This window comes from Prionailurus bengalensis, chromosome A3 (assembly GCF_016509475.1).
Source record: "Prionailurus bengalensis isolate Pbe53 chromosome A3, Fcat_Pben_1.1_paternal_pri, whole genome shotgun sequence".
In the NCBI taxonomy this organism is placed as follows: Eukaryota; Metazoa; Chordata; class Mammalia; order Carnivora; family Felidae; genus Prionailurus; species Prionailurus bengalensis.
This window is the reverse complement of record NC_057354.1, coordinates 90,913,449-90,939,351: the sequence shown is the minus strand read 5'-3', so window position 1 is coordinate 90,939,351 and position 25,903 is coordinate 90,913,449. Positions and strand designations below refer to the sequence as shown.

Genomic DNA, 25,903 nt, shown 5'->3' with positions numbered 1-25,903 from the left:
GCATGGAAGCTGTAAGATTCTCTCTCTCTGTTCCTCTGCCCCTCTCCCTCACTCATGCGCTCTCTCTCTCTCTCTCTCTCTCTCTCTCTCTCTCTCATGAATTAATTAATTAATAGCAAAAACTTAACAGTAAAATCTCCAGGGGTACCTGGGTTGCTCAGTCGGTTAAGCATTTGACTCTTGATTTCGGCTCAGGCTGTGCTCTCATGGTTTGTGAGTTCAAGCCCCACACACAGAGCTCTGTGCTGACAGCCTGGAGCCTACTTGGGATTCTCTGCCTCCTTCTCTCTCTGACTGTCTCTCTCTCTCAAAAATAAATGAACAAAACAAAAAAACCCAGAAACCAGTAAAATCTCCAAACACTTGGAAACTGATCAACACATTTCTAGATAACTCATGGATCAAAGAAGGAATGTCAAAGGAAAATTTTAAAATACATTGAATTGCATGAAAATTTAAATACACATCAAAATTTGTGAAATCCAGCTAAAGCAGTGCTGCGAGGGACATTTATAGCATTAAATGCTTACATTAGAAAAGGAAAATTTTCAAATCAGTAACATAAGATCCCATCTCAGGAAACTTAGAAAAGGAGTAGCAAAATAAACCCAAAGCAAGCTGAAGGTAGGAAGTAGTAAAGAATATAAATGAATGGAATTGAAAACAGAAAATTGGTGAAATAAACAGCTGATTCTTCAAAATGATCAAGAACTTTGACAAACCTCTAGCAAGATGTGAATCTACAGGTGTGATAATGTGGTATAAAACTCAATTCAAACATTATACCAAGGTCAGTTTCTTGGTTTTAAAATAGTGCTATAGTTATATATGTAACCACTGGAAGAAACTGGGGGAAGGGTACACAGGACCTCTCTGTACAATTTTGCAACTTTCTGTGGATCTATAATTATTTCAAAATAAAAAGCTAAAGAGAAACAAAGATGATTTTACATCCTCACTAGAATGTCTATCCTTAAAAAGACAGGCAATACTGACAGGCAATACCAAGTGTTGGTGAGAATGGAGAGAAACTACAACCCTCATTCATTGCTGACAGGAAGGTAAAATGATAACAACCACTTTAGAAAATATAGTTTGTCAATGTCTTAAAAAATTTAGATATACACCTTCTATATAACCCAACAGTTCCACCTTAGAATCTACCCAACAGAAATGAAAATATGTCCACACAAATACATTTACATGAATGTTTATGGCAGCATTATTCCTAATAGCCCCAAACTGGAAACAGAATGTCTGTTACTAATGAATGGATAAACAAAATGTATAATTCTCTATAATCCAGTGATGATATTCCTCCTAGCACACTGGGGACACAGTAAGAATGATAATGATGTTACAGCCATGTGGCATGTATGTTCCTCTGTTGTGCCATTTTCCTTGTGCATGTCTTTCCTGTGATCACTTTTGGCTTTATCCAACTTCTGTCCAGCAACAGGGGTAGATAAAAGTTGAGAGTGATCTAGAAGGGCAAATGGAATATATCCAGCATAGGAGGCTTTTTGGGAGATGATCTCATGTCCCAAAGGTTAAAGGATTCTTTTTCCCTTTCTCAAGTGACTATGTTATATGCCTCAGGCACTCCTCAGTACATTTAGCCCTAGATAAATCCCATGATCCTTTCATCAATCCATTAAGAAAGGCAGACCTTTCTAGTCTAAAAACCCCTGACTGGTAACTCAGAAAAATTGCAAGGCAAAAATCCTGCCAAAAAAGCAGTAAATTCAACACTGGATAAAAGGTCAAGGAAATTACTGGAATAACATCATTACCTTATGTATAAAACAATCCGGTCTTTGTTTAAGGAAAAACATTACCTTAAATCCTCTGTCTCTAACCTATGTAAGTATGTAATATTTTCTATCTGCAAAGTTAGCTCAAAATATAATGGTGAAAGAGGTAGGAAATCTTGCCCAAGATGAATACCTCAATATACTCCTCATATTTAATTTCTGAGTATAGTCAAATAACCCTGAACCTTTTATAAGGAATAATGACAGAGGAATCATAATTAAAATATTAGAATTCCTTTTATATCCATTGTGCCCTTAATATAAATAATCTGACCAAAATGATTAATCTCCTCTTAAAGCAGAATTTCAGAAAAATTCCCTTACAGTGAGTATCTTACCAATTCTTTTTATTTTTTCATTAGAACAAAGGAATTATTTAAATCCTGTGTGATCTACAGTGGAATTTTAGGACAAATAGTGGTCTAATTTGGCTATCGCATTTATTTCCTCATGCTTCATAGCTGACATTCAAATGAAATTATTTAAAAGTGGCAAATAATAAGGATATATTACATCAAACAGTATAAAAGTAAACTCCAGTAAAGATAATAAAATAAACTATAATTGAGTGCTACAGGAGAGGGAAGGGAAGAGTAAGAAAAGGAAATATATAAATTTTGTCATTGTTTATAATGAAGATTTTTGTCATTGTTCATTAATGGATAGTACTAAAGAAATAAGGGAATTATATAAACATGTAGTTATAAAAACTAAAACAAATACAAACATTTCTAATTAGGACAATAAAGGCTTATATAGAACAAAAAATTATACAGTAAGATGCAAGAGAACTTTTTATGGTATCTTAGACCTGAGAGAGTGATCTCAAGAAAGGATAAACTTGAAAAGTGGACTCCTTTCCCAAGGCTGGAGTTCGGATCCAGTTGGAGTGAGTATAGTTGCAGCTCACTGGATGCAGAGAAGTTCACTGGTTTTCCCAAGCCAGAGCTGGTCCATGGTTACTGCAATCCTCCATGTGTAGATGAACTATAATCAATGACTGGTGCACAGTGTGCAGAGTGGAGATGACAGGATGCCTAGAGCAGACAGTGTCCCTGTGGAAAGAGCAGCATCACTGGGAGGGTCATAGGAGACAGATCTCTGAGGTGAAAGATGGAGTGGGGCATTAGTGCAGGCAGGAGGCCTGAAGCATGGCTCCATGCCAAGAGGACCGCTGAAAGGTGATCACCAAGCCACGGCTAGGTGGTTGCCAGTGTCTTAGTTCAGGCTGTCATAACAAACTACTGTAGACTAGATGGCTTAAACAGTACACATTTATTTTCTCAAAATCTGGGAAGCTAGAAGTCCAAAATCAGGGTGCTAACATGGCCAAGTTCTGGTGAGAGCCCTCTTCTGCCTTACAAACAGTAGATACTTGCTGTGTGATCAGATGGCCTTTCCTCAGTGCATGCATGTGAAGAGAGAGAGCTCTGGTGTCCTTCCTCTTATAAGGGCACTAATCCCATCATGGAGACTGCATCCTCATGACCTCATCTAAACCTAATTACCTCCTAAAAGCCTCACTTTTAAATGCCACCACATTGGGAATTAGGGCTTGAATATATGGATTTTAAGGGAATGTAACATTCAGTCTGTAACATCAGGGTTCTGCAAGTTCCGGGCCCATGTGTGGAACACTATCAGATGTACTCACACCCCATCGCTTTCAGCAGGAAAGTGTCTTCCTCCTGCAGTGTTCTTCCAGTGCTCTCTACTCAAATGTTTAACATCATGGTCCATGTAAGGAGAAATGTTTAAAGGGATTCTGTCCATTATTGCAGAGGCATATTGAAGGGTGAATTGGATCTGAGAAGCAACATGTTGATAATTAGCTCACAGAGCAAGGGGGAAAATATCAGAGGAAGAAAGTCTTTTCTAACAATAACACAAAACCCCAAATTCCAAAAATAAAAGATTAATAAAATTCAGCTGTATAAAATGGAAAATATGTGCTTGGCAAAAAAACAAACAGTACTACATAATCAATAAGGTAATCAATAGAATCAATAATCAATAGAAAATGAGAAACGATATACGTGGTAATTTTCAGAAAAGGAAATGTAGATGGCCCTTCATATCAAAATATGTCCAATGTCACTTAACAAAAGGAAAAGTTAAAAGTACATTGAGATGCTATTATTTTTCACCTGTATGATTGCCAGAGATATTTTTTAAGTTAATAACTTACTATTCATGAGGTTTTAAAGAAACAGGCACACTTACATGCCATTTATGAGTGTATAAATTAACACAATTTCTATGGTGGGCAATTTGATGACAGTATCATACCCTTTAACCTAGCAAGTCTGCTTTAGGAACTTATCCTACAGATATATTTTCATATGTGAAAAAATTATTTAAGTATTATCATTTCAGCACGGTTTGCAGTAGCAAAAGATTGAAAGTGATCTAATGTCAATAGGGAATTGGTTAAATAAAATTATGTTCCATTCATTAATGGAGCACTCTGTAGCTATAAAAATTAAGACACTTTTTATCTATTGAATAAAATGATGGACTGCCCAAGTATACTATGTAACAAAATCAAGATACAAAAGACTATCATAGTTTCTTTTATTTTGGTAAGAAGAAAATTATCCTTTATATTTTCTTTCATGTAAAGAAAAAATCTCTGGGAAGATACCCAACAAGGTAGCAATGTTGATTACCTCCAGGAAACCACTGGTTAGCTGAAGGGTAAGAGTGGAAAGGTAATTTTTTTTCCACATATCATTTTATAACCCTTAAATTTTGAACCAGGTGCATGTATTATATATAGAAAATTTTAAAGTAAGATTTTAAAAATATCTTTGTGCTGATAAAATGCAATGTATGCATAGAGAGTCTATGTAAATTTTTAATAAAAAGTTGTACTTGATAAAAAGATTTTTGAAAATCACTGACTTAAAGTATATTCTAATTTTTTCATCTGAATTCCAATGAGACATCAATCTGAATTATCCTAAACTGCCTAGGGCAAGGAGAACACACTGGTACTAGATCTAGGAAAAGAACATCCTCTAGGCACATTTGTACCACAGTCTACACAAAGCTGAAAGAAATGCAGTGAGGATCCATCAGTCCTTACCCATTTATCCCAGCGTCCACCTCTCTGTGCAAAGCCCATCTAACTGAATCAGGGTCTCCACTCTGCACCTTGAAACCACCCAGACATCTAAGACAGAGAACTTGAGTTTGTGATGTAATAGATAATAACTCCAAACAATGTTGTAGGCAACTTCAGTACCTGATTCTCTGGACCACATTTCAACTCAGCAACTTCCTAAAGCACATTTAAATCTTCCACAATGGTAATCCCAAAGTTGCCATCCAAGGAAGGCAGTGAGGAGGTGTGACATTTGACTGCTCAGATTACAGACTGCAGGTAATTTGCTCAGAGGCACCAGGCCTCATCTTCCTACCACCTATTTTCTCCCTCTTTATCTAACAGCTCCCTATAGGTCCCTGACCTAATCTTTTGGATTTGGAACTCAAGTCAAAACAATTTACATTGTTGCTGTATAGAATGTTGCCTAGGCAATTCATGAGGAAAAAGAGCTAAGAATAGGAGACTTTCTGTAGAATTCATCAGTCTATCATCAACATTTGATGTACAGAAATTGTTTCTCAGCCAAGCTATATGAGCTCTTCACATTCTAGACAATTAATGTTTCTGCAAAGCCTGCATTTTAAAATCACTTCCAGGGGGCGCCTGGGTGGCTCAGTCGGTTAAGCGGCCAACTTCGGCTCAGGTCATGATCTCGCGGTCCGTGAGTTTGAGCCCCGCGTAGGGCTCTGTGCTGACGGCCCAGAGCCTGGAGCCTGTTTCAGATTCTGTGTCTCCCTCTCTCTGACCCTCCCCCATTCATGCTCTGTCTCTCTCTGTCTCAAAAATAAATAAACGTTAAAAAAAATTTTTTTAAATCACTTCCAGAATCAAAGTGAGTTACTGAGGGATCAGATTCCATTTTCAAGGGATATAGATATAATGCATAGTTACGTTTTAGCTTACTTTCTGTTTAGCTTGTTTCTAAATGATGTTATCTTTTAGATGAATTGGGTGCATGGCCTCCTGCTACAGCAAGTTATCAACCAGGAGAGTTCTCAAGCAGTAAGTGGCCCTATTATTTGGTTAATGTAAGAAAGAACGGCTTAATTTCCAATATATCCAAAACCATTGCATTTGGCAGAATTTTCCAATACAAAATAGGCAATATTTTCAAACCTTTTTGGAAGATCATTTCCCTTCCCTAAAGATTATTGTATCCCCCTTGCAGAACTATCAGGAGGTCATCCTATTAAAAAAATTTTTTTAATTACAGGAAACAAGCTTTTTGTTTCAGTTTTCAAAATAAAAATGCAGGAGTGCCTGGATGACTCAGTCCGTTAAGCACCTGACTCTTGGTTTCGGTTTAGGTCATAATCTCATGGTTTGTGGATTTGAGCACTGCCTCCGGCTCTGCGCTCATGGCCACAGAGGCTGCTTGGGATTCTTTCTCTCCCTCTCTCTCTCTGCCCCTCCCCTGTTCTCTCTCTCTCTCTCTCTCTCTCTCTCTCTCTCTCTCTCTCTCTTTCTCTCTCTCAAAGATAAATAAATATACTTTAAAAAAATTGGGGGTGCCTGGGTGGCTCAGTCAGTTAAGCATCTGAGTCTTGATTTTGGCGCAGGTCATAATCTCATGGTTCCTGAGTTTGAGCCCCACACTGGGCTCAATGCTGACAGCAAGGAGTCTGCTTAGGGGTTATCTCTCTCCCTCTCTCTGTCCCTCACCTGTTGCATGTGTGTGCGCTCTCTCGCTCTCTGTCTCAAAAATAAACACTTAAAAAAAAATTTTTTTTTTAAGTTTTTATTTATTTTCGAGAGACAGAGCACAAACAGAGGAGAGGTAGACAGAGAGGGAGATACAGAATCTGAAGCAGGTTCCAGGCTCCAAGCTGTCAGCACAGAACCCGACACGGGCTTGAACTTAGGGACCACGAGATCATGACCTGAGCCAAAGTCAGATGCTTAACTGACTGAGCCACCCAGATGCCCCCAAAAAACAAAATTTTATAAAGAGAACTACAGGCCAGTATCCCTCATGAACATGGATGCAAAAATTCTCAATAAAAAACTAGCAAATTGAATCCAGCAGTACATTAAAGAATCATTCACCATGACCAAGTGGGATTTATTCTTGGGCTACGAGGGTGGTTCAGTATTTGTAAATCAATCAACATGATGTACCATATTAATAAAAGAAAGGATAAAAATCATATGATCCTTTCAGTTGATTCAGAAAAAGCATTTGACAAAGCACAACATCCATCCATGATGAAAACCCTCAAAAAAATAAGATTAGAGGGAACAAATCTCAACATAATAAAGGCCATATATGAAAAGCCCACAACTAGTAATCTCAATGGGGAAAAACAGATCTTTTCATTTACGGTCAGGAGCAAGACAGGGATGTCCACTCTCACCACTGTTATTTAACATAGTTCTGAAAGTCCTAGCTTCAGCATTTAGACAACAAAAAGAAATAAAAGGTATACAAATTGGCAAGGAGTATTCAAACTTTCACTATTTGCAGATGACATGATACTTTATATAGAAAACCCAAAATACTCACCAAAAAACTGCTAGAACTGATACACAAATTTAGTAAAGTTGCAGGACACAACATACCAAAATCAAACATATCAATTTCAACATACCAAAATCTATTGCATTTCAATACAAATAATGAAGCAACAGAAGGAGAAATCAAGGAATCAATCCCATTTGATTGAAACCAAGTGCACTCAATCCCAATTACACCAAAAACCATAAGATACCTAGGAATAAATCTAACCAAAGAGATAAATAGACCTGTACTCTGAAAACTATAAAACATGGTTGAAAAAAATTGAAGATGACACAAAACAATGGAAAGACATTCCATGCTCATGGATTGGAAAAATTTTAAAATGCCTATATTACCCAAAGCAATCTACATATTTAATGCAATCCCTATCAAAATACCACCAGTATTTTTCATGGAGCTAGAACAGTCTTAAAATGTGTATGGAACCACAAAAGATCCCAAATAGCCAAAGTAATCTTTAAAAAGAGAAAAAAACTGGAGGCATTACAAGTCCAGACTTCAAGTTATATTATAAACTTGTAGTGATCAAGACAGTGTATGGTACTGGCACAAAAACAAACACATGGATCAATGAAACAATAGAAAACTCAGAAATGAACCCACAAATATGTGGACAATTAATCTTTGACAAAGTTGGAAAGAATATCCAATGGAAAAAAGTCTCTTCAACAAATGGTGTTGGGAAAACTGGCCAGCAACATGCAAAAGAATGAAACTGGACCACTCTCTTATACCATACACAAAAATAAATTCAAATGGCTGAAAGACCTAAATGTGAGACAGAAAACCATCAAAATCCTGGAGGAGAACACAGGCAGTAACCTCTTTGACATTGGCTGTAACAATTTCTTACTGGATGTGTCTCCTGAAACAAGGGAAACAAAAGGAAAACTAAACTACTGGGATGTCATCAAAATAAAAAGCTTCTGCACAGTGAAGGAAACAATCAACAAAACTAAAACGTAGCCTTTGGAGTGGGAGAAGATATTTGCAAATTGCATATCTGATAAAGGGTTAGTATCCAAAATATATGATGAACTTATTAACAAATTCAACACCCAAAAAACAGTGGGCAGAAAATTAAGCAATGGGCAGAAGACTGAATAAACATTTTTCCAAAGAAGACATACAGGTGGCTTACAGAACATGAAAAAATGTTCAACATCACTCATCATCATGGAAATACAAATCAAAACTACAATGATATATCACCTCACACCAATGAGAATAGCTAAAATGAATGACACAGGAAACAACAAGTGTTGGTGAGGATGCAGAGAAAGGGAAACCCTCTTACACTGTTGGTAGTAATGCAAACTGGTGCATCCATTCTGGAAAACACTATGGAGCTTCCTCAAAAAGTTAAAAATAGAACTACAATCCAGCAATTGCACTACTAGGTATTTACCCAAGGATACAAAAATGCAGATTCAAAGGGGAGCATGCACCCTGACGTTTATAGCAGCATTATCAATAATAGCCAAACTACAGAAAGAGCCCAAATGTCCATCAACTGATGAATGGAGAGGGAATATGTGGTGTGTGTGTATATATATATTTATATAATATAATATAATATAATATAATATAATATAATATAATATAATATAATTAATATATAATGGAATATTACTCAGCCATCAAAAAAGATGAGATCTTGCCACTTTCAACAGTGTGGATGGAGCTAGAGACTATTATGCTAAGTGAAATTAAGTCAGTCAGAGAAAGACAAATACCATGATTTCACCTATATGTGGAAAATAAGAAACGAAACAGATGAACATAGTGGGGAAAAAGAGAGAGAGGCAAACCATAAAACAGAGTTTTAACCATAGAGAACAAACTGAGGCTTGCTGGAGGGGAGGTGGGCAGGGGTTGGGGGAGTTAAACAGGTGAAGGGGATTAAGGAGGGTATTTGTGATGAGTATGGGTGTTATATGTAAGTTATGAATCATTAAGTTCTACTCCTGAAACTAATATTACACTATATGTTAACTAACTGGAATTTAAGTAAAAACTTGGAATGAATGAATGAATGAACGAATCATTCATCAGATTCTTTTAGGGGATACGTGAAAAGAAATTCTTGAAGGCCTCTGGTCTATACCTATGGTCTCATTTGTTCTCATTGCTTTCTTGACTAGGTTTCTTATCTTCCCATCTAAATTGCAAGCTCTTTTTGTGTAACCATTTCATCCTGTTTCTTGTGTTTTTCCCAGAAACTCAGGGAGAGGAGCATATTCACAAAGTAAGCAGCTGTGGAAGTGAGTGAGGGAGGGGTTGACTTAAGCAGTCTTTGTACCCTGACAGTATTGCAGCTCATGCTTATAAATTGTATGTGCATTTTGCAAATATTGCTCAGTTCTGCTCTTTGTCAGGAAGGTTTCCTTATCCCAAGTAATCATTTTTCTGCACCCAACCCCCACCTGCTATTGATGCTTGGAATTCAAATAATGTTACAAATTTTCATTCCACATTTATTCAAAATGTATATACATCCTTAGGAAAGGTAACAGATTATATATATTATATATTATATATTATATATTATATAATATATATTGTATAATATATATTATATAATAATATATATAATTATTGTATAATATATATAAATATATTATATATAAATATATATTATATATTATATATTTGTATATAATATATAATATTATATAATATATTATATAATAATATATATAAATATTATATTAATTATATGTTATAATATATAATTATATTCTATGTAATATATTATATTATAATATATAATTATATTAATATTGTATATTATATATATTATGTTACATATTATATATATATTATATATATATAAAAAGTTGATAGCAACTTTTTATAAAGTGGGGGGTGAGGAGAACCAAGAGGTTTACCTGTTGGCTCCTTGAGCTGACTGCAGACTGAGCCAAGCACCTCTTCTTTACTGAAGTGATCCTGAGGAGCAGACTGGGTAGGACCTTATCAGTTCTGAAATGATTAACCACATCAGAATCCTCATTTCTGGGAAGTAGAGAAGCTCCCAGTGCCTAGAAATGAAGATAATGTTTGAGAGTGACCCTGCTAGGCCTCCAGTTTGCAGACCACCCCAAAGTTAAACTCAGCAGTCACAACTAAACTTTCCTTTGGGTGAGTGAATGAGTTCCAACACTTCCTTTCCTGTTTCTGGTAACTCCATATAATCAAAGCCCTTTGGCTATAAATTTTCTTTTCTCTGGTGTATGGAAGATTTTAGTGCAGTGCCTAGAACATAGTAGGCACTGAGTAGATATTGGTCAAATAAGCAGGTTTCAGGAAGGGAAGAGACCCCTGAAGAGTAATTAGTAATTAAGTTAGACTGCCAATTAATCTGGAACCTGAGCCACTAAAGATGTGCATCTTTCATTCATTTTTCTCTGCAGCAAGTGAAAGGGAACTTTGCTAGGCTGCAAGCCTGCATCTCAGAACTCCGCACGTTGCAGAAAGAAGGCTGTTTCAGACCACACAGCACTTCTCTGCAGCTGGCAGTAGAGGATGGGCTCCAGCAGTTCAAACAGTACACCAGACACGTGGCCACAGGTGCAGCTCTGAGCTACACTTCCCTGGAGGTAAGAGATCCTGGCCTTAGGACTCTAAGCCCATTTCAGTCCCTCTAGATGCTTCATTATTTGTCATCCTTATATTTTTCTCTGTTTCATACACTTTGAAGGTAATTTTCAAGGCTAGATTTTCATCTCCCTGCAGGCAGAGATATGTTCCATTTTTCCTCTAGCCCGTGCAATTCTTTTTTTTTTTTTTTTTTTTTTTATTTTATTTTTGGGACAGAGAGAGACAGAGCATGAACGGGGGAGGGGCAGAGAGAGAGGGAGACACAGAATCGGAAACAGGCTCCAGGCTCCAAGCCATCAGCCCAGAGCCTGACGCAGGGCTCGAACTCACGGACCGCGAGATCGTGACCTGGCTGAAGTCGGACGCTTAACCGACTGCGCCACCCAGGCGCCCCTAGCCCGTGCAATTCTTAATACAGAGCTAGGCATAGAGAGGGACGCTAAAAATATGGGCTCACATGAATTATAATGAAAACTGAAATCAAAATAAAATCTGAATATGCCGTCTGCCTCTGGATTTTTGGAACTTACGAAGCAATTGCTAAACTGGCTAGATCAGTGTCTATATTTATATTTACTGGGCATCCTTAAGAATTTACAATTGATGGGATGCTTGGGTGGCTCAGTGGGTTAAGTGTCCATCTCTTCTTCTCAGCTCAGGTCTTGATCCCAGGGTCATGAGTTCAAGTTCTGCATTGGGCTCTGTGCTAGGTGTGAAGCCTACTTTAAAAAAAAAAAAAAGAATTTACAGTTGTTGTTAGTCAAATCTTGGCATCTAATTGAATAAATTTTCTTAGACTTAGCAAATGTGCAAATTTAAAGACTACTAAAATTATAGTGCAGACTAAGATAATCTTAAAAATATATAAGTAAGTCATGCCTCAATACTCCACTGGGTGGGTGAGTGCTGTTAGTTAAAAACACATTCAGTCTCCAAAAACGGCAAGCATCAAACAGATGAGTTTAAAAAATAGCTGCTTTTATCTGCATTCTTCTTCTTTAATTAAAAATGTCTTGGGGCACCTGGGTGGCGCAGTCGGTTAAGCGTCCGACTTCAGCCAGGTCACGATCTCGCGGTCCGTGAGTTCAAGCCCCGCGTCAGGCTCTGGGCTGATGGCTCAGAGCCTGGAGCCTGTTTCCTATTCTGTGTTTCCCTCTCCCTCTGCCCCTCCCCCGTTCGTGCTCTGTCTCTCTCTCTGTCCCAAAAATAAATAAACGTTGAAAAAAAAAACTAAAAAAAAAAAAATGTCTAAGCACCAAAAAAAAAAGTCCAAGTACAAAAGAGAATTGTATATATTTAATATTTGCCTTCCAGATTTTTAAATTCAAGACAAAACTGCTAATGAAAACATATAGTATATTCATTCAGGTGGAATAAAATATTCAGATTATACACAAACACCTCAATATTCCTTCAGGTTAGCTATACTGATCTAGAGTAAGTACATTTTAGAGTTGAGAGCAAAAGAAACAGTTTACCTGTATCCAGGTTGAACAAGGAGAGAAGTCTGTGTGGAAGAACCACCATGAGAAAGAAGCATTGAGACTCTCTGATATTTAATACACACTTAGTGATTGGAATTTAAGGATTTTCTTTCCTTTGTTACCTTATAACATTAAAGCATTTTTAGCATGAGAGACGCTGCCAGTGCTTCAAGCAATTTTAAAAAACTAAAACAGGGATGACTTCTCACTGGTCACTTTCTGGGGTAGGTCCCACCTGTTTGGAAGGGTCCTGTGAGGATTTGTCCCACCAGATCTCTCCCACCACAATCTGGTAAATGAAATTTGATTCTTAAGTTGCCATGAAACCCTCTTCTTTGTCTTAAAGACAATAGCCACTGCCAAAGTTTTCTGCTGTGTTTATCCTTCATATGTGATCTATTATATCCTTCCGTCTGTACATCAGGGAAAGTAGATACATTGATTCTTGAATTTATTTCCAGATTACTGTTCTGACTTCTCAGCCTGGAAAAGAGGTGGTCAAACAATTGGAGGAAGGATTGAAAGATACAGACCTAGTAAGGGTCAGGAGACTTCAGGTGGTTGAGATCACAGAGGGAGTCCTAGAGTGTATGGACTCAGTATCCCCTGTTGAAGAGCCTAGCAGCGATGGTAAGAATGAAAGGAAAAGGTAAAAAGAATTTTAATAAGTAGTCAGGAAGATTATTTTCCATGGTCTTTTTGTTCTTCAATGAAAAGAAACCAACAGACTTCACTACAGTTCAGACAGGTGTTTCCAGGTGTATATATAGACCTATACATATTAAATATATATTAAGTATGTATTTACTATTCTAGTGGGATCACATTATATGTAATATTCTGTAGCCTTCTTTGTGTGTTGGACAGCTATCTGTGTTAGTATCTGTAGATCTGTCTTATTTTTTACTGGCTGCATGATTTTTTTTGTGTGTTTGGACCATAGTTTGTTTATTTAATCACTTATTAACAAACAATTTGGTTTGTTACACTTTGCTATTATAACCAATGCTGAATGAACAGATTTATACACAGGGCTGGCTTCATAGGTTTATGAGCACACAGTCACACAGGGCCGTGCATTCAGAAAGACCCTATGCTTAGGATTTAATGTTCTTTGGTTGCTGTCTTGAATTTCTTCATAATTTTATCTTTGGATTTATATTTTATAAGTTAAGTTTGATAGAACAATGGAGGATGTGCCAGGGGATTAGAGTCTCAGCTCACACACACCCTGCCTCCTGCATCCTTCCCACCTCCCCATGATAGGGTTCTTAGTTGCCAGCTTCCCAATCTTGGTGTCCCCAGCCTGCCTACCCTGACCCAGCAACCTCTGGTGCCCAGGCCCCTGCCAATAAATCCTACATAAATCACTAATAATTCTAAACTTCCCAGAACAGAAAATATTCAAACTGAGTGTTAAAGGACATGTAGGAATTAGTCATGCAGAGGAAGAAGGAAAAGGGCACTCAAAAAGGAGACCTGGGGGCATGAGAAAGCAAGGTAAATCAATTTTCAGGGAAGTGCCCATGGTTCCCTATGACTAGAGCCTATCAGGCAGAGGCAAGAGTGAGTCTGTAAAGGTAGGCAAGGATTAGATCAAGAAAAGCCATATATGCCATTTGAAGACATTTAGATTTCATTCTAAGACAACAGAAATTTATGAAAAGATTTTAGTCAGAAAGTCAAGTAGAGATTCCCAAATTATGGAGTTTAAAAGGTTCTTAACCAGTTTTAATTTAACCAATACACAAGTTATTGTTCACCCGTCAGTGGCCCTTTCTGGCCCTTGGCCTTCTCCAAGGTTGTGCACATGGGAGGAGCCCACTGTTTTGACACCATTGATCTCTTCTGGGTCACACTTGGATAACCTGCTAATTAGGTCAAAGAGTTAGTAACTAAGGGTGTGTTTCCCCTCAAATCCTGACACATGTGGATCCTTCCAGCATCGTGAGGCCACTGACATTGTTCTGGTCCAGGAGGGAGGGTACCAGCCTTAGCTGTGTGGTTTACGAACTCTCGCCTACTTGGCACACTCTGCTTTTCTCAAGCCAGTCTCCTCACTGAATGTGTTTCCCTCTCCATCTCTCCACTTATAGTAGTCTTTTCCTCTGAATTCCCTCTTCTCTCCTGAGTTCCCTCCCTTAATCTCTTCCAGCCAAATCCTCCCCCTCCCTTAAATCCTACTTCATGCTACTGATTACTATATGGATTTTTCTCTCCTTGGAACAGTGACATCATTTGTGGTCTGTACCAAATGATTTAGCTCTTAATTATATGCCATGGAGAATTGTTCACCATTGTTTTACTGTGTGATAATTGTGTTTTCTCATCTAATCTGTAAACTACCTCATATCTTTTCTTTTTGCATTAAACTATAATTGCCCTGGGATTAGGAATTGGTTTTACTCATTTCTATGTCCCGGTGTGTAGCATATCCTAGATTATAGGAGGTATTTGTTGAATGAATTGATGACAGTGATACCTGTGGAGATGGTTCTTGGTCTGCCGAGCATCCGCTGAATCCCCATTCTCTAGTAACACCTCTACCTTCCTGGTCTCAGAGAGGACCATGACCCAAGTCAGGCCATCATAGTTCCTTAGGCCACCAGAGTCCTCCCTAGTAGGTTTTCAAGCTGAATCTGAGAGAGAAGCTCTTTTTCTTTCTCTTTGGCCATGGATATCAGGCATGGACTATGTCCTCTTCTCTCTTCAGTGACTGTATCCAGAAAGAATTTACTGTATCTCTAGTGGCACAGAGCTCAGAGTACTCTCCACATGGTGCCTTTATTTAGAATAGTTAGGGAGCAGAGCTGTATAGAAGAGCTTTTACATTTAGGAAAGACGCTTTCTGCTTTGTGTCACTGCTGATGATTCTTCCAGTAACTTCCTATTTGCTTATAAATAATACATCATTCCATAAATTACTTGTAATTCCTCTTCATGGGTTAAGTGTATGTACGGTTCATAGTTTGAAATCTTCCCAGTGTGCCTCTACTTTCCTCATAATTCTTTTTATTCCATTGATGTTTATCTCATATTGGTGTCCTTATGGAGGAATTAGCAAAAGCAACTTCTCTTATTCTCAAAAGGATGAATGCTCTGGAATAAGGTTGCCTGAGTCTTAATTACAGTTCTGTCACTCACTAGCTATGCAACTTTGGGCAAGGTACTTAGTGTCTAAGCCTTAGTTATTAATTCCTGCCCTATGCAGTAGTTCTGGGGATTAAATGACATCATGTGTGTTAATTACTTAATGTATAATAAATGTTCAGTAAAAGTTAGCTAGTCTTGTTAATATTTTTGAAAATTTTTGCACATGGGTGGTTTAATATTTCTGAGATTTGTTTTTAATGGCCAGGTCCCAAGTGGACTGTAAGGTACCTGAGGATAAGACTGTGTCTAATGCATCTTTATATCACCATGTATCATTCTGCCTGGCACATAGAAGATCCTCAATAAATGTTTCTTGAAAAAATAAGTGAATGATTGGGGGAAAAATGATTTGGGACAGGTGATAGTTACCCTCTCTGACATCAACTCAAATAGTTAGGTTCATATCTTAAACACTCATAGCTTCCCTTTGTAGCCCATGAATATCATGAATTAATTAAAATACTTCTTAAGTCTGTTTATATATTTTTTTAACTCTGGTAATGATGATCATCAATTAAATAAAAAGTGTCTATACTCCACTTTTGGAGAAGGAGACAGGTTACAGAGAAATGTTGATATTGCAGATTTGTTTAAAAAGTAACTATGAGAATATGTCCTTCAATTGGTCTAAATTCTGCCTCCTTTAATGCAGTCCTGCACAGTGAAAACTAATTGTAAAGATGACTCAGAGACTGCAAGGTCCAGAATCATCAAAATAACAATGAATTTAGAGATTAAGAAAGTAGGGGTGTCTGGGTGGCTCAGTTGGTCTAGTGTCTGACTTCGGTTCAGGTCATGGTCTCATGATCCATGAGTTCGAGCCCCACATTGGGCTCTGCTATCAGCGTGGAACTTGCTTCAGATCCTCTGTTCCCCTCTCTCTCTGCCCCTCCCCAGCTCGTGCTCACTTGCGCTCTCTCTCTCACTCTCTCTCTCAAAACTGAATAAACGTTAAAAAAAAGAAATGAAGAAAGTAGACTCACATTTTAAAACTTTATTAAAAAAATTTTTTAATGTTTATTCAGTTTTGAGAGAGAGAGAGAGAGAGCGCACAGGAATGGGGGAGGGGCAGAGAGAAGGAGACACAGAATCCAAAGCAGGCTCCAGGCTCTGAGCTGTCAGCACAGCGAGATCATGACTTGGGCCAAAGTCGGATACTTAACCGACTGAGCCACCTAGGCGCCCCTAGACGCACATTTTAGAATGGTTTTTAATAAAATCTAAAAGGAAAAGATTAAATCACATTTGTATCAGTTAAGGTGTTCTTTTAACATTCAGACTATAGAGCCTATTATATATTTTCTTGCAGCCACATAAGTGGTAATTCCTTTCAGCTGTTCTTGCTTGGTCTAACTTGTTCATTTTTTTCTTTGTTTTAAAATGTAGCTGGGGGCGCCTGGGTGGCGCAGTCGGTTAAGCGTCCGACTTCAGCCAGGTCACGATCTCGCGGTCCGTGAGTTCGAGCCCCGCGTCAGGCTCTGGGCTGATGGCTCAGAGCCTGGAGCCTGTTTCCGATTCTGTGTCTCCCTCTCTCTCTGCCCCTCCCCCGTTCATGTTCTGTCTCTCTCTGTCCCAAAAATAAATAAACATTGAAAAAAAAAATTTTTTTTTTAAATGTAGCTGAAGATCCAGCCCAGCTCTCTTTGTGGTAGCTTTTATCTGGTCATTTTAACATTTTTTTTTATTACAAGTTGTACAAATTTAAACATTGCAGGAGTATAATATAGATAGTTCAGAATGACCCAAAATTCTGCTCTCTCCAGAGATAACCACCATCAGCTATGTAGGGCACATTCTGCTGAATCATTCTGCTTACACATATGGACGTGGACATATATGTAACATTATTATTTTTATTAATACTTTCCTAAAAATGTACCTATATTCTGTCTGCATTTTTATTTTTTCATTTCTCTAATTATCCAGTAATTTTCTCCATATTGGCACATAGAGATCTAACACATTTCTTTTTAATAGCTGTGAGGCATTTTACTATATAAATTCATCACTATTTATTTAACTATCCAATTGGATTTTTACATTTTACTGAAGAACTGTGTGACTTCAACAAGTTATTTAAACTTTTTATTCCACAATTTTTTCATTTACAAAATAGGGCTAATAAGAATAACTGCCTCATAGGATTTATATGAGGATTAAATACACCTTGTATATAAAGCACATAGAACAGTGCCTGGCACATGTGAGCAGTAAATAAATGTTATCTGTTGATATTAATAGTAGTAATAGAACCTTTTTGTATATGCCTTTTTACTGAGAATATTTCAAGCTCTAAAAATTTTTTTATTGAAAAGAAGATATGATCATAAAATAATTTTTAAATTTAAAACCATTCATAATCCCACTACCTCATTACACTGATTTTATTTTTGCACATTGTTTCTCAGTAATTGGTATTTTTGTGTTTGTTTGTTTTTTTTAAGTAGGTTCCAGGGCCCAGCCCAGTGTGGGGCTTAAACTCAGGGCCCTGAGGTAAAGAGTCACATGCTTTGCTGACTAAGCCAGCCAGGTGCCCCTAGGTTACATTGTTACGATTCATGTATGTGGTGTTTTGTTTGTATGTAACAAAATATCATAAAACACTTCCAACAGTTTTTGTTGCCTTTCTTTTCTGTTTATCCATTTTGTTCCTCTTTTGCTCTCAAAAGAGGACTAAGAAGTGTTGACTTATGAAATAGAGATATGAGGAGGTATACCTCTCACAGGGGAAGCTAGCAGACTTTTTTTATCTTTACATGCCCTCTTTGCATATAAGCCAACCCTGCCCATTAGAGCAGATCCCTCATACTGAATCTTGATCATAAATTTAGGGTCTAAGAAAGCCTACCAATTCCAACAGCCAAAGATAATCCCATAAAACAGCCGTCAATGGAGGAAATAATGCTACTAGCTTGTCTCATTTTTAAGTAAGTTCTGAGCCTCAAGGAAAAGATACATGAACTAAAAGCCACATTCTCTTAACCTAACTCTGTTTATGGATCTCTAACTTCTGCTTTTTGACCATAATAATAGCAACATTTTATTAAGCACTTACTGTCCAAATACTTTCTGTTCTAAATAGTTTCCACATATTATCTTATTAATCCTCATGGATATAAATGAAGAAACTAAGACAGTTTCTTGTACAGATTAACTTTCCCTAGGTTTCTTAGTTAAGAGATAGAGCAGGGATTCAAGTCTAAGCAGTTCGACTCCAAATCTCACATACTTAAACCATTCTCTTTACTGCCTTAGTTGAAAAGAGCAATGGAAATAATCAACAATTCAAAAGTTGGCTCTTTGAAAAAACTGATAAACAGAGAATCCTCTGGTGAAACTAATAAAGGAAAAAGAGAAAGAAGGAAAGAGGCACAAGAAACTATGTTAGGATTCAGAAAAGGGAACATAACTGGAGATAGAACTATGAATTCAAACATTTACACAAAAATGGACACATTCCTAAAAAGGTAACAAATTTGACTCACAAATAAAAAATTGGAATGGTTTCCATAATGTACCAATTTAGATAGCTTTACAGTTAAGTTATATCAAGCTTTCAAGGAACAGATCAGTCAAATCTTACACAAACTCTTCAAGAAGTGAAAGAAGGAAGGAGGAGCAGAGTGAGGGAGGGAGAGAGGGGAAAAGAAACAAGAAAACACCCCCCAGTCTCAAAAGACACCATGTATTAAGTGATAAGATAAATTATATTTCTAACTCATATGACAAAGAGTTGGTATACAGAACAAAGAACTTCTTAAACTATTTTTTTAATGTTTATTTATTTTTGAGAGAGAGAGAAAGAATGCTAGCAGGGGAGGGGCAGAGAGAGACAGAGACACTGAATCAGAAGCAGGTTCCAGGCTCTGAGCTGTTACCACAGAGTATGGTGCAGATCTCAAACCCACAAAGCTGTGAGATCACGACCTGAGCTGAAGTCGGAGCTTAAGTGACTGAGCTACCCAAACGCCACAAAATAAAGAACTTAAAAAAAAAAAAATCCATATTTGAAATGAGCAAAAGATCTGAACAGGCATTTTACAGAGAAGAAAAAGTTGGTGGCAAATTAACATAAAAAAATTTCTTACCCTCATTAGTAAGCAGCAAAATACAAATTGAAATGATATACCATTTTATGCTCACTAGTTTGCAAAAAATTAAGAAGTCTCACTATAGTGTTGACAATAGCAGAGCAGTAGAAACTCTCATACACTGATAGAGTGTAAATTGGTACACAGCTTGTCATTCTGTTGTAAAGTAACATTCACAATATCCTATAATCCAGCAATTCTGTTCCTAGAAGAATATCTCCAAAAATTTCTACAAATGTGTACCATTTGTACACATACAGGAATGTGAATATTGAGATTATTCAAAAAGCCCCCAAATTAGAAGCCACTCAAATGTCCGTTGAATGAGGAATGAATAAATATTACAAGGTATATTCACAAAATGGAATATCATACAGTTATGAAAATGAATGAACCACAGCTACATACAATGTGGATGAATCTTCTCAATATTGAGAAAACAGATAACAAAGATATATGATACCTCTTTATAAAGCTCAATCAAAATTAAGTAATAAAGTATTTGTTTAAAACAATAAAAGTACTTTTAAAAGGAAAGGAATGATAAACAAAATTCAGTGTGGCAAGGTGTCCCTTGGAGGAGATCAGAAAAAAGCATGCAGATATCTTGGTAGTAGTGTTGATGTTCTACATCTTAAGTAGAACGAGGATTCATGAGTATTCCTTGTGCCGTTACGCTTGTAGCTTAAATATGTGTTGCATATGTTAATTTGCATATAGTAAAAATCTTATAATAGCTTTCTAAAGAATGGCTAAGTAATAAATATGCCAAAATTTAAATGGCTAGTATGATCAATGCACTTTGGCATCAAGAAGGTGTCTGTCCAAATTGACAGCAGTGCACTCGCTTAGGTATGTTAGTCTTTCAGTCAGTTACAAATCAACCTAATGATGCTGTCAGCCAGCCTATATTTCTCAGCCTTGTACATGAGGATATCAGGTTACCTTTCTAAATGCTCACAAACCATCTGGTTAATATTTCCTCTAGACTTTGCTAGGGATCAATGTCAGCTCTTTTGCAAAGGTATTTTATCCATATGTGTTCTCAGGAAACACCAAATGTTAACAACCCAAACAGAAGATAAAGATTCATTGCTACCTAAAGGATTCCAGAAAAAAAGTAAAAACAAAAAAAGCCTATCTTATGCTTCATGCTTCAGTGCAGTTGTCAAACTCCACATATGGATTGTTTTCCCCTTTCAGCATCTTGGAAAATGGACCAGAAAATGCAGCTCTTCATCAAGTCTGTCTTTGATAACCACATTAAAGTCATTTCCCTGTGTGTTAAGACTAAATTAGAACCATTATTGTATTTATTACCTAAAGATTTTTAACACAGAGAGACATCTGCTTATTTCATTAATGGGAGCCATGGTCTCAGAAAATGTCAGTTCTTCCCTTTTTTTAAATTGAATTAAAGAATTTTTTTTAGAGTTCAGAAAATCTAAAGTTATTTGAAAATAAAGATTTAAAAAAAATTTCCTCACCAAGTTTATAAAGGAATAATTTACACATTGTACATTGCATCCATTCAAAGTGTACAGTTCAGTGAGTTTTGACAGTTGTATATGCCCACAAATCATCACCCCAATTGAAATACAGAACATATCTATCATGCCTAAAAGATTCCTTATGCCCCTTTACACTCCTTTCCTCCCTCATTTCCGTAGAATATACCACTGATGTGCTTTTTGTCTATAGATTAGTTTGCATTCTATACAAATAGAATCATACAGTACATACTTTTATGTCTGACTTCTTTCTTTCAGATTTTGAGACTAATCCATGTTGTTGTTTATACCAGTAGTTTCTTTTTATTGCTGACTAGTAGCATATTGTACGAATATGCCACATTTTGTTTAACCATTCACCTGGTAATGGGCATTTTTGCTGTTTCAGTTTTTGACTGTTGGGACTAAAGCTGTTGCAAATATCCATAAACAAATCTTTGTATGGATATGTTTTTATTTTTCTTAGGTCTTACTGTGTTTATGGTTCATCTTTTTTCATCCATTTGTTTCAACCCATTTGTGTCTCTATACTTAATCTCTTATAGACAGTATGTAATTGGGTTTTGCTTTTTATCCATTCTGCTAATCTCGGCCTTTTATTTGGACTATATACTCCATTAACATTTACCCTAAGTATTGATATGGTTGCATTTAGGTATACTGTTTTATTTTTTGTTTGTCTTCTCGGGGTTTTCTTCACCTTTCCCCTGCTTTCCCGCTTTTTTTAGATTATTACTTTTAGATTGCTTCTCAGCCTTTTAGCTAAGATCAAGTGTAGATTATTACTTTTAGAATTCTATTTTATCTGTTGTCATTTAACTATCCTTCCATGCATTACTTTTTAGTGGCTGCTCTAGGGATTATGTTATATATCCTTAACTTGTCACAGTCTACTCAGAGTCCATTTCACGTAAAACATAGAAGCCTCAAGATTACAATACTTTAGGGGTCCCTGACTGACTCAGGCAGTGGAGCATGTGACTCTTGATCTCAGGGTTGTGAGTTTGAGCCCCATGCTGGGTGTAGAGGTCACTTAAAAAAATAATAAAATAGGGGCACCTGGGTGGCTCAATTGGTTAAGTGTCTGACTTCAGCTCAGGTCATGATCTCATGGTTTGTGAGTTCGAGCCCCACATTGGGCTCTATGCTGACAGCTAGCTCAGAGCCTGAAGCCTGTCTTCAGATTCTGTGTCTCCCTCTCTCTCTGTCCCTCCCCTGTTCACGCTCTCTCTCCCCCTCAAAAATAAATAAAACGTTAAAAAAATTTAATAATAAAATAAGATAATTGTGATGCTTTACATAAAATGTAGAAATCTTACAGGGATTAAAGGATATTCTTAAACTTTTCTGCAGCCTGCTTAGAATTAATATAGTACCATTTCATGTAAAATACAGAAACCTTGCAACTATATAGACACACAGACACTGTCTTTTATGTTGTAGTTGTCATGTGTATTACGTATACATTATAAATTACACAAGACAGTATCATAAATTTTGCTTTAAACAATCATGTGTATTCTAAAGAAACTAAGAGAAAAAAGTCTTTTATGTTACCTTTTCCAGTGTTCTTCATTCATTCCTGAAGATCCAAGTTTCCTTTGGATATCACGTCCTAAAGGTCAAAGAATTTTAATATTTCTTGTAGCTAGTTCTGATGGTGACACATTCTCTTAGTTTGTTATTTATCTGAAAGTGCATATTTCACCTTTATTCTTTAAGAGTATTTTCTTGTATATAGAATTATGGGTTGACAGGTTATTTTTTTCTTTCAGCACTTTAAAAATGTCATTCCACTGTCTTTTGGCCTTCCCTGGTTTCTGATTAAAAGTCTCAGTCATTAGGGGCGCCTGGGTGGCGCAGTCGGTTAAGCGTCCGACTTCGGCCAGGTCACGATCTCACGGTCCGTGAGTTCGAGCCCCGCGTCAGGCTCTGGGCTGATGGCTCAGAGCCTGGAGCCTGTTTCCGATTCTGTGTCTCCCTCTCTCTCTGCCCCTCCCCCGTTCATGCTCTGTCTCTCTCTGTCCCAAAAATAAATAAAAACGTAGAGAAAAAAAAATTTAAAAAAAAAAGTCTCAGTCATTAAATCACCTTCCTCTGTATATAAAGGATCATTTATCTGCCAGCTTTCAAGAATTTTCTCTTTATGTTTGTTTTACAATGATGTGACCAGGCACAGATTTCTTATTTAGGGTTCACTGAGCTGCTTGAATCTATAGTCATTCTGTGCCCAATTCCAGTGTGTGGGGGCAATTTCCCACAAAAGCAGTTCTCCTACACCAGCTGGGTGTCCTACAGCTTAACTCAACTCTAGCACTATCCAGAGATAGCATCAGATCCACAAATTATAGGCTCTGTCCCACAATAATTTCGCACCTGCACACATGTGCACACATGCACATGCACACACCAGATACCGCTTACAAGTCCAGGTTGTCACTTATGCTTCTGACTGATCAGCTATAAATCAGAGGTTCCAATGACCACCTCCTTGGATTTGATTAGTTTGCTAGAGTGGCTCATAGAACTCAGAGAAACATTTTACTTACAAGATTACCATTTTATTATAAAAGGGTAGAACTCAGGAACAGCCCAATAAAAGAAATGCATAGAACAAAGTGTGTGAAAAGAGAATCAGAGCTTCCATCCGCTCTCCCAGTACCCCACTCTCCCCAAATGTCCTCGTGTTCATTAACCCAGAAGCTCTCTGAACCATGTCCTTTTAGGGGGTTTTATGGGGAATTCATTGTATAGGCACAAGTGATTAAATCGTTGGTCGTTGGTAATTGATTCAACTTCCAGGTCCCTTTCCCCTCCCCAGAGGCCACTATGTGGAACTGAAAGTTCCAACCGCTTAATCACATGATTGACTCCTCTGGCAACTGGACCCCATCCTTAGGTGCTTTCCAAAAGTTGCCTCATTAATACAACAAAAGATACCTTTATTGCTGTCATCACTTAGGAAATTCCAAAGAGTTTAGGAGCTCTGTGCCAGAAACAGGACAAAGACCAAATATATCTTTCTTATTATAAGTTACAGTATCACAACCTACATATAAATTTATATCCTTGACTCAATGTGGGAAATTTTCTGCCATCATCTCTTCAGGTATATTTACCATCTCATTCCCCTTTGTCTCTTTTTCTGGGACTCCAATTACCCACATGTTAAACATTTTAAAATGTCCAAGCCTCTGTGGTTGGTTTTGTTTTCTTCAAACTTTTTTCTTTCTCTTTTTCAGATTATCTCCATTGACCTATCTTTAAGTTCACGGCCTCTCATCTCTCATCTCCACTCTGCTCTTAAGTCCATGCAGTGAATTTTTTTATTCAATATTGTATTTTTCAGTTCTAAAATTTTTATATTATTCTTTTTTATATTTTCTATTTCCCTGTTGATATTTCTTATCTTTGCATTTATTATGAACATATTTTCCACTCCTCATTTAGCATAATTATAATTTATGTATATAATTATATAATTATGCTGCTTTAAAGTCCTTGATAAATCTGATAGCTTTCTCATCTCAGTGTTTGCTTCTGTTGATTGTATTTTCCTTTGAAACTGGGTCACATTTTCTGACTCTTCGTATGCCAAAAACATTTGGGTTGTATTTTGTGAATGTTGTTATAGGGACTCTGGATTCTACTGTATAACTCTGAAAAGTAATTGTTTTGGTAGATAATTAACTTTGTTAGATTCAAACTGTAATCTGTCATGGCTTGCAGTAGTCAGGGACTCAGATATCATTTGCATTAACACTAAACTATGAACTGCTTTCAGTTTGCCCCATACATGTGTAGTGCAAGGGTCAGCAAGATGCCTGGACTGAGTTTTAAACACACAATTTTGGGTTCTCTGGCTCCCTCCTTTCTTGGATTTTTCCTCACTTTCTGGAATCTCTGTTTGCCCCAGGCTCCTTCCCCTGGTAAGGCCAGTGAAAGAGAGAGGCCTTTCTATTAAGGTTTTAGCTACTATGCTAAGGTAACACTGAGGTCACCCTCAGGGGAACCCATTCTTTGCTAGTCACTTACTCCCAAGTTTCAATTCCTCTCTGAAATACGCTTTTGTTGGCACAAAAACAGACACACAGACCAATGGAATAGAATAGAAACCCCAGAACTAGACCCACAAACGTATGGCCAACTCATCTTTGACAAAGCAGGAAAGAACATCCAATGGAAAAAAGACAGCCTCTTTAACAAATGGTGCTGGGAGAACTGGACAGCAACATGCAGAAGGTTGAAACTAGACCACTTTCTCACACCATTCACAAAAATAAACTCAAAATGGATAAAGGACCTAAATGTGAGACAGGAAACCATCAAAACCTTAGAGGAGAAAGCAGGAAAAGACCTCTCTGACCTCAGCCGTAGCAATCTCTTACTCGACACATCCCCAAAGGCAAGGGAATTAAAAGCAAAAGTGAATTACTGGGACCTTATGATGAAATACGCTTTTGTTCAATCTCCACAGCCCTCAGCTGTTAGTTTTTTACTACACACACACACACACACACACACACACACACGTGTGCGTGTGTGTGAATGTATATATATGTGTATATAAAAATGTGTGTGTATATAATCTATATCTAGAGTTTATAGCTGTTATTTAGA

The 25,903-nt window shown here is 37.2% G+C and overlaps 1 protein-coding gene across 2 annotated transcripts in view; it reads left to right on the top strand.

The window, feature by feature from the left end:
* The window catches only part of LOC122497058 (meiosis 1 associated protein), a 66,140-nt gene that overhangs the window by 5,382 nt on the left and 34,855 nt on the right, over positions 1 to 25,903 (top strand). For both annotated transcript variants that reach the window (XM_043603789.1, XM_043603788.1), the window contains exons 2-3: positions 10,858 to 11,043; positions 12,990 to 13,158. In XM_043603789.1, coding sequence (XP_043459724.1) covers positions 10,858 to 11,043; positions 12,990 to 13,158 — 355 coding nt within the window. The remainder of the gene's footprint in view (positions 1 to 10,857; positions 11,044 to 12,989; positions 13,159 to 25,903) is intronic.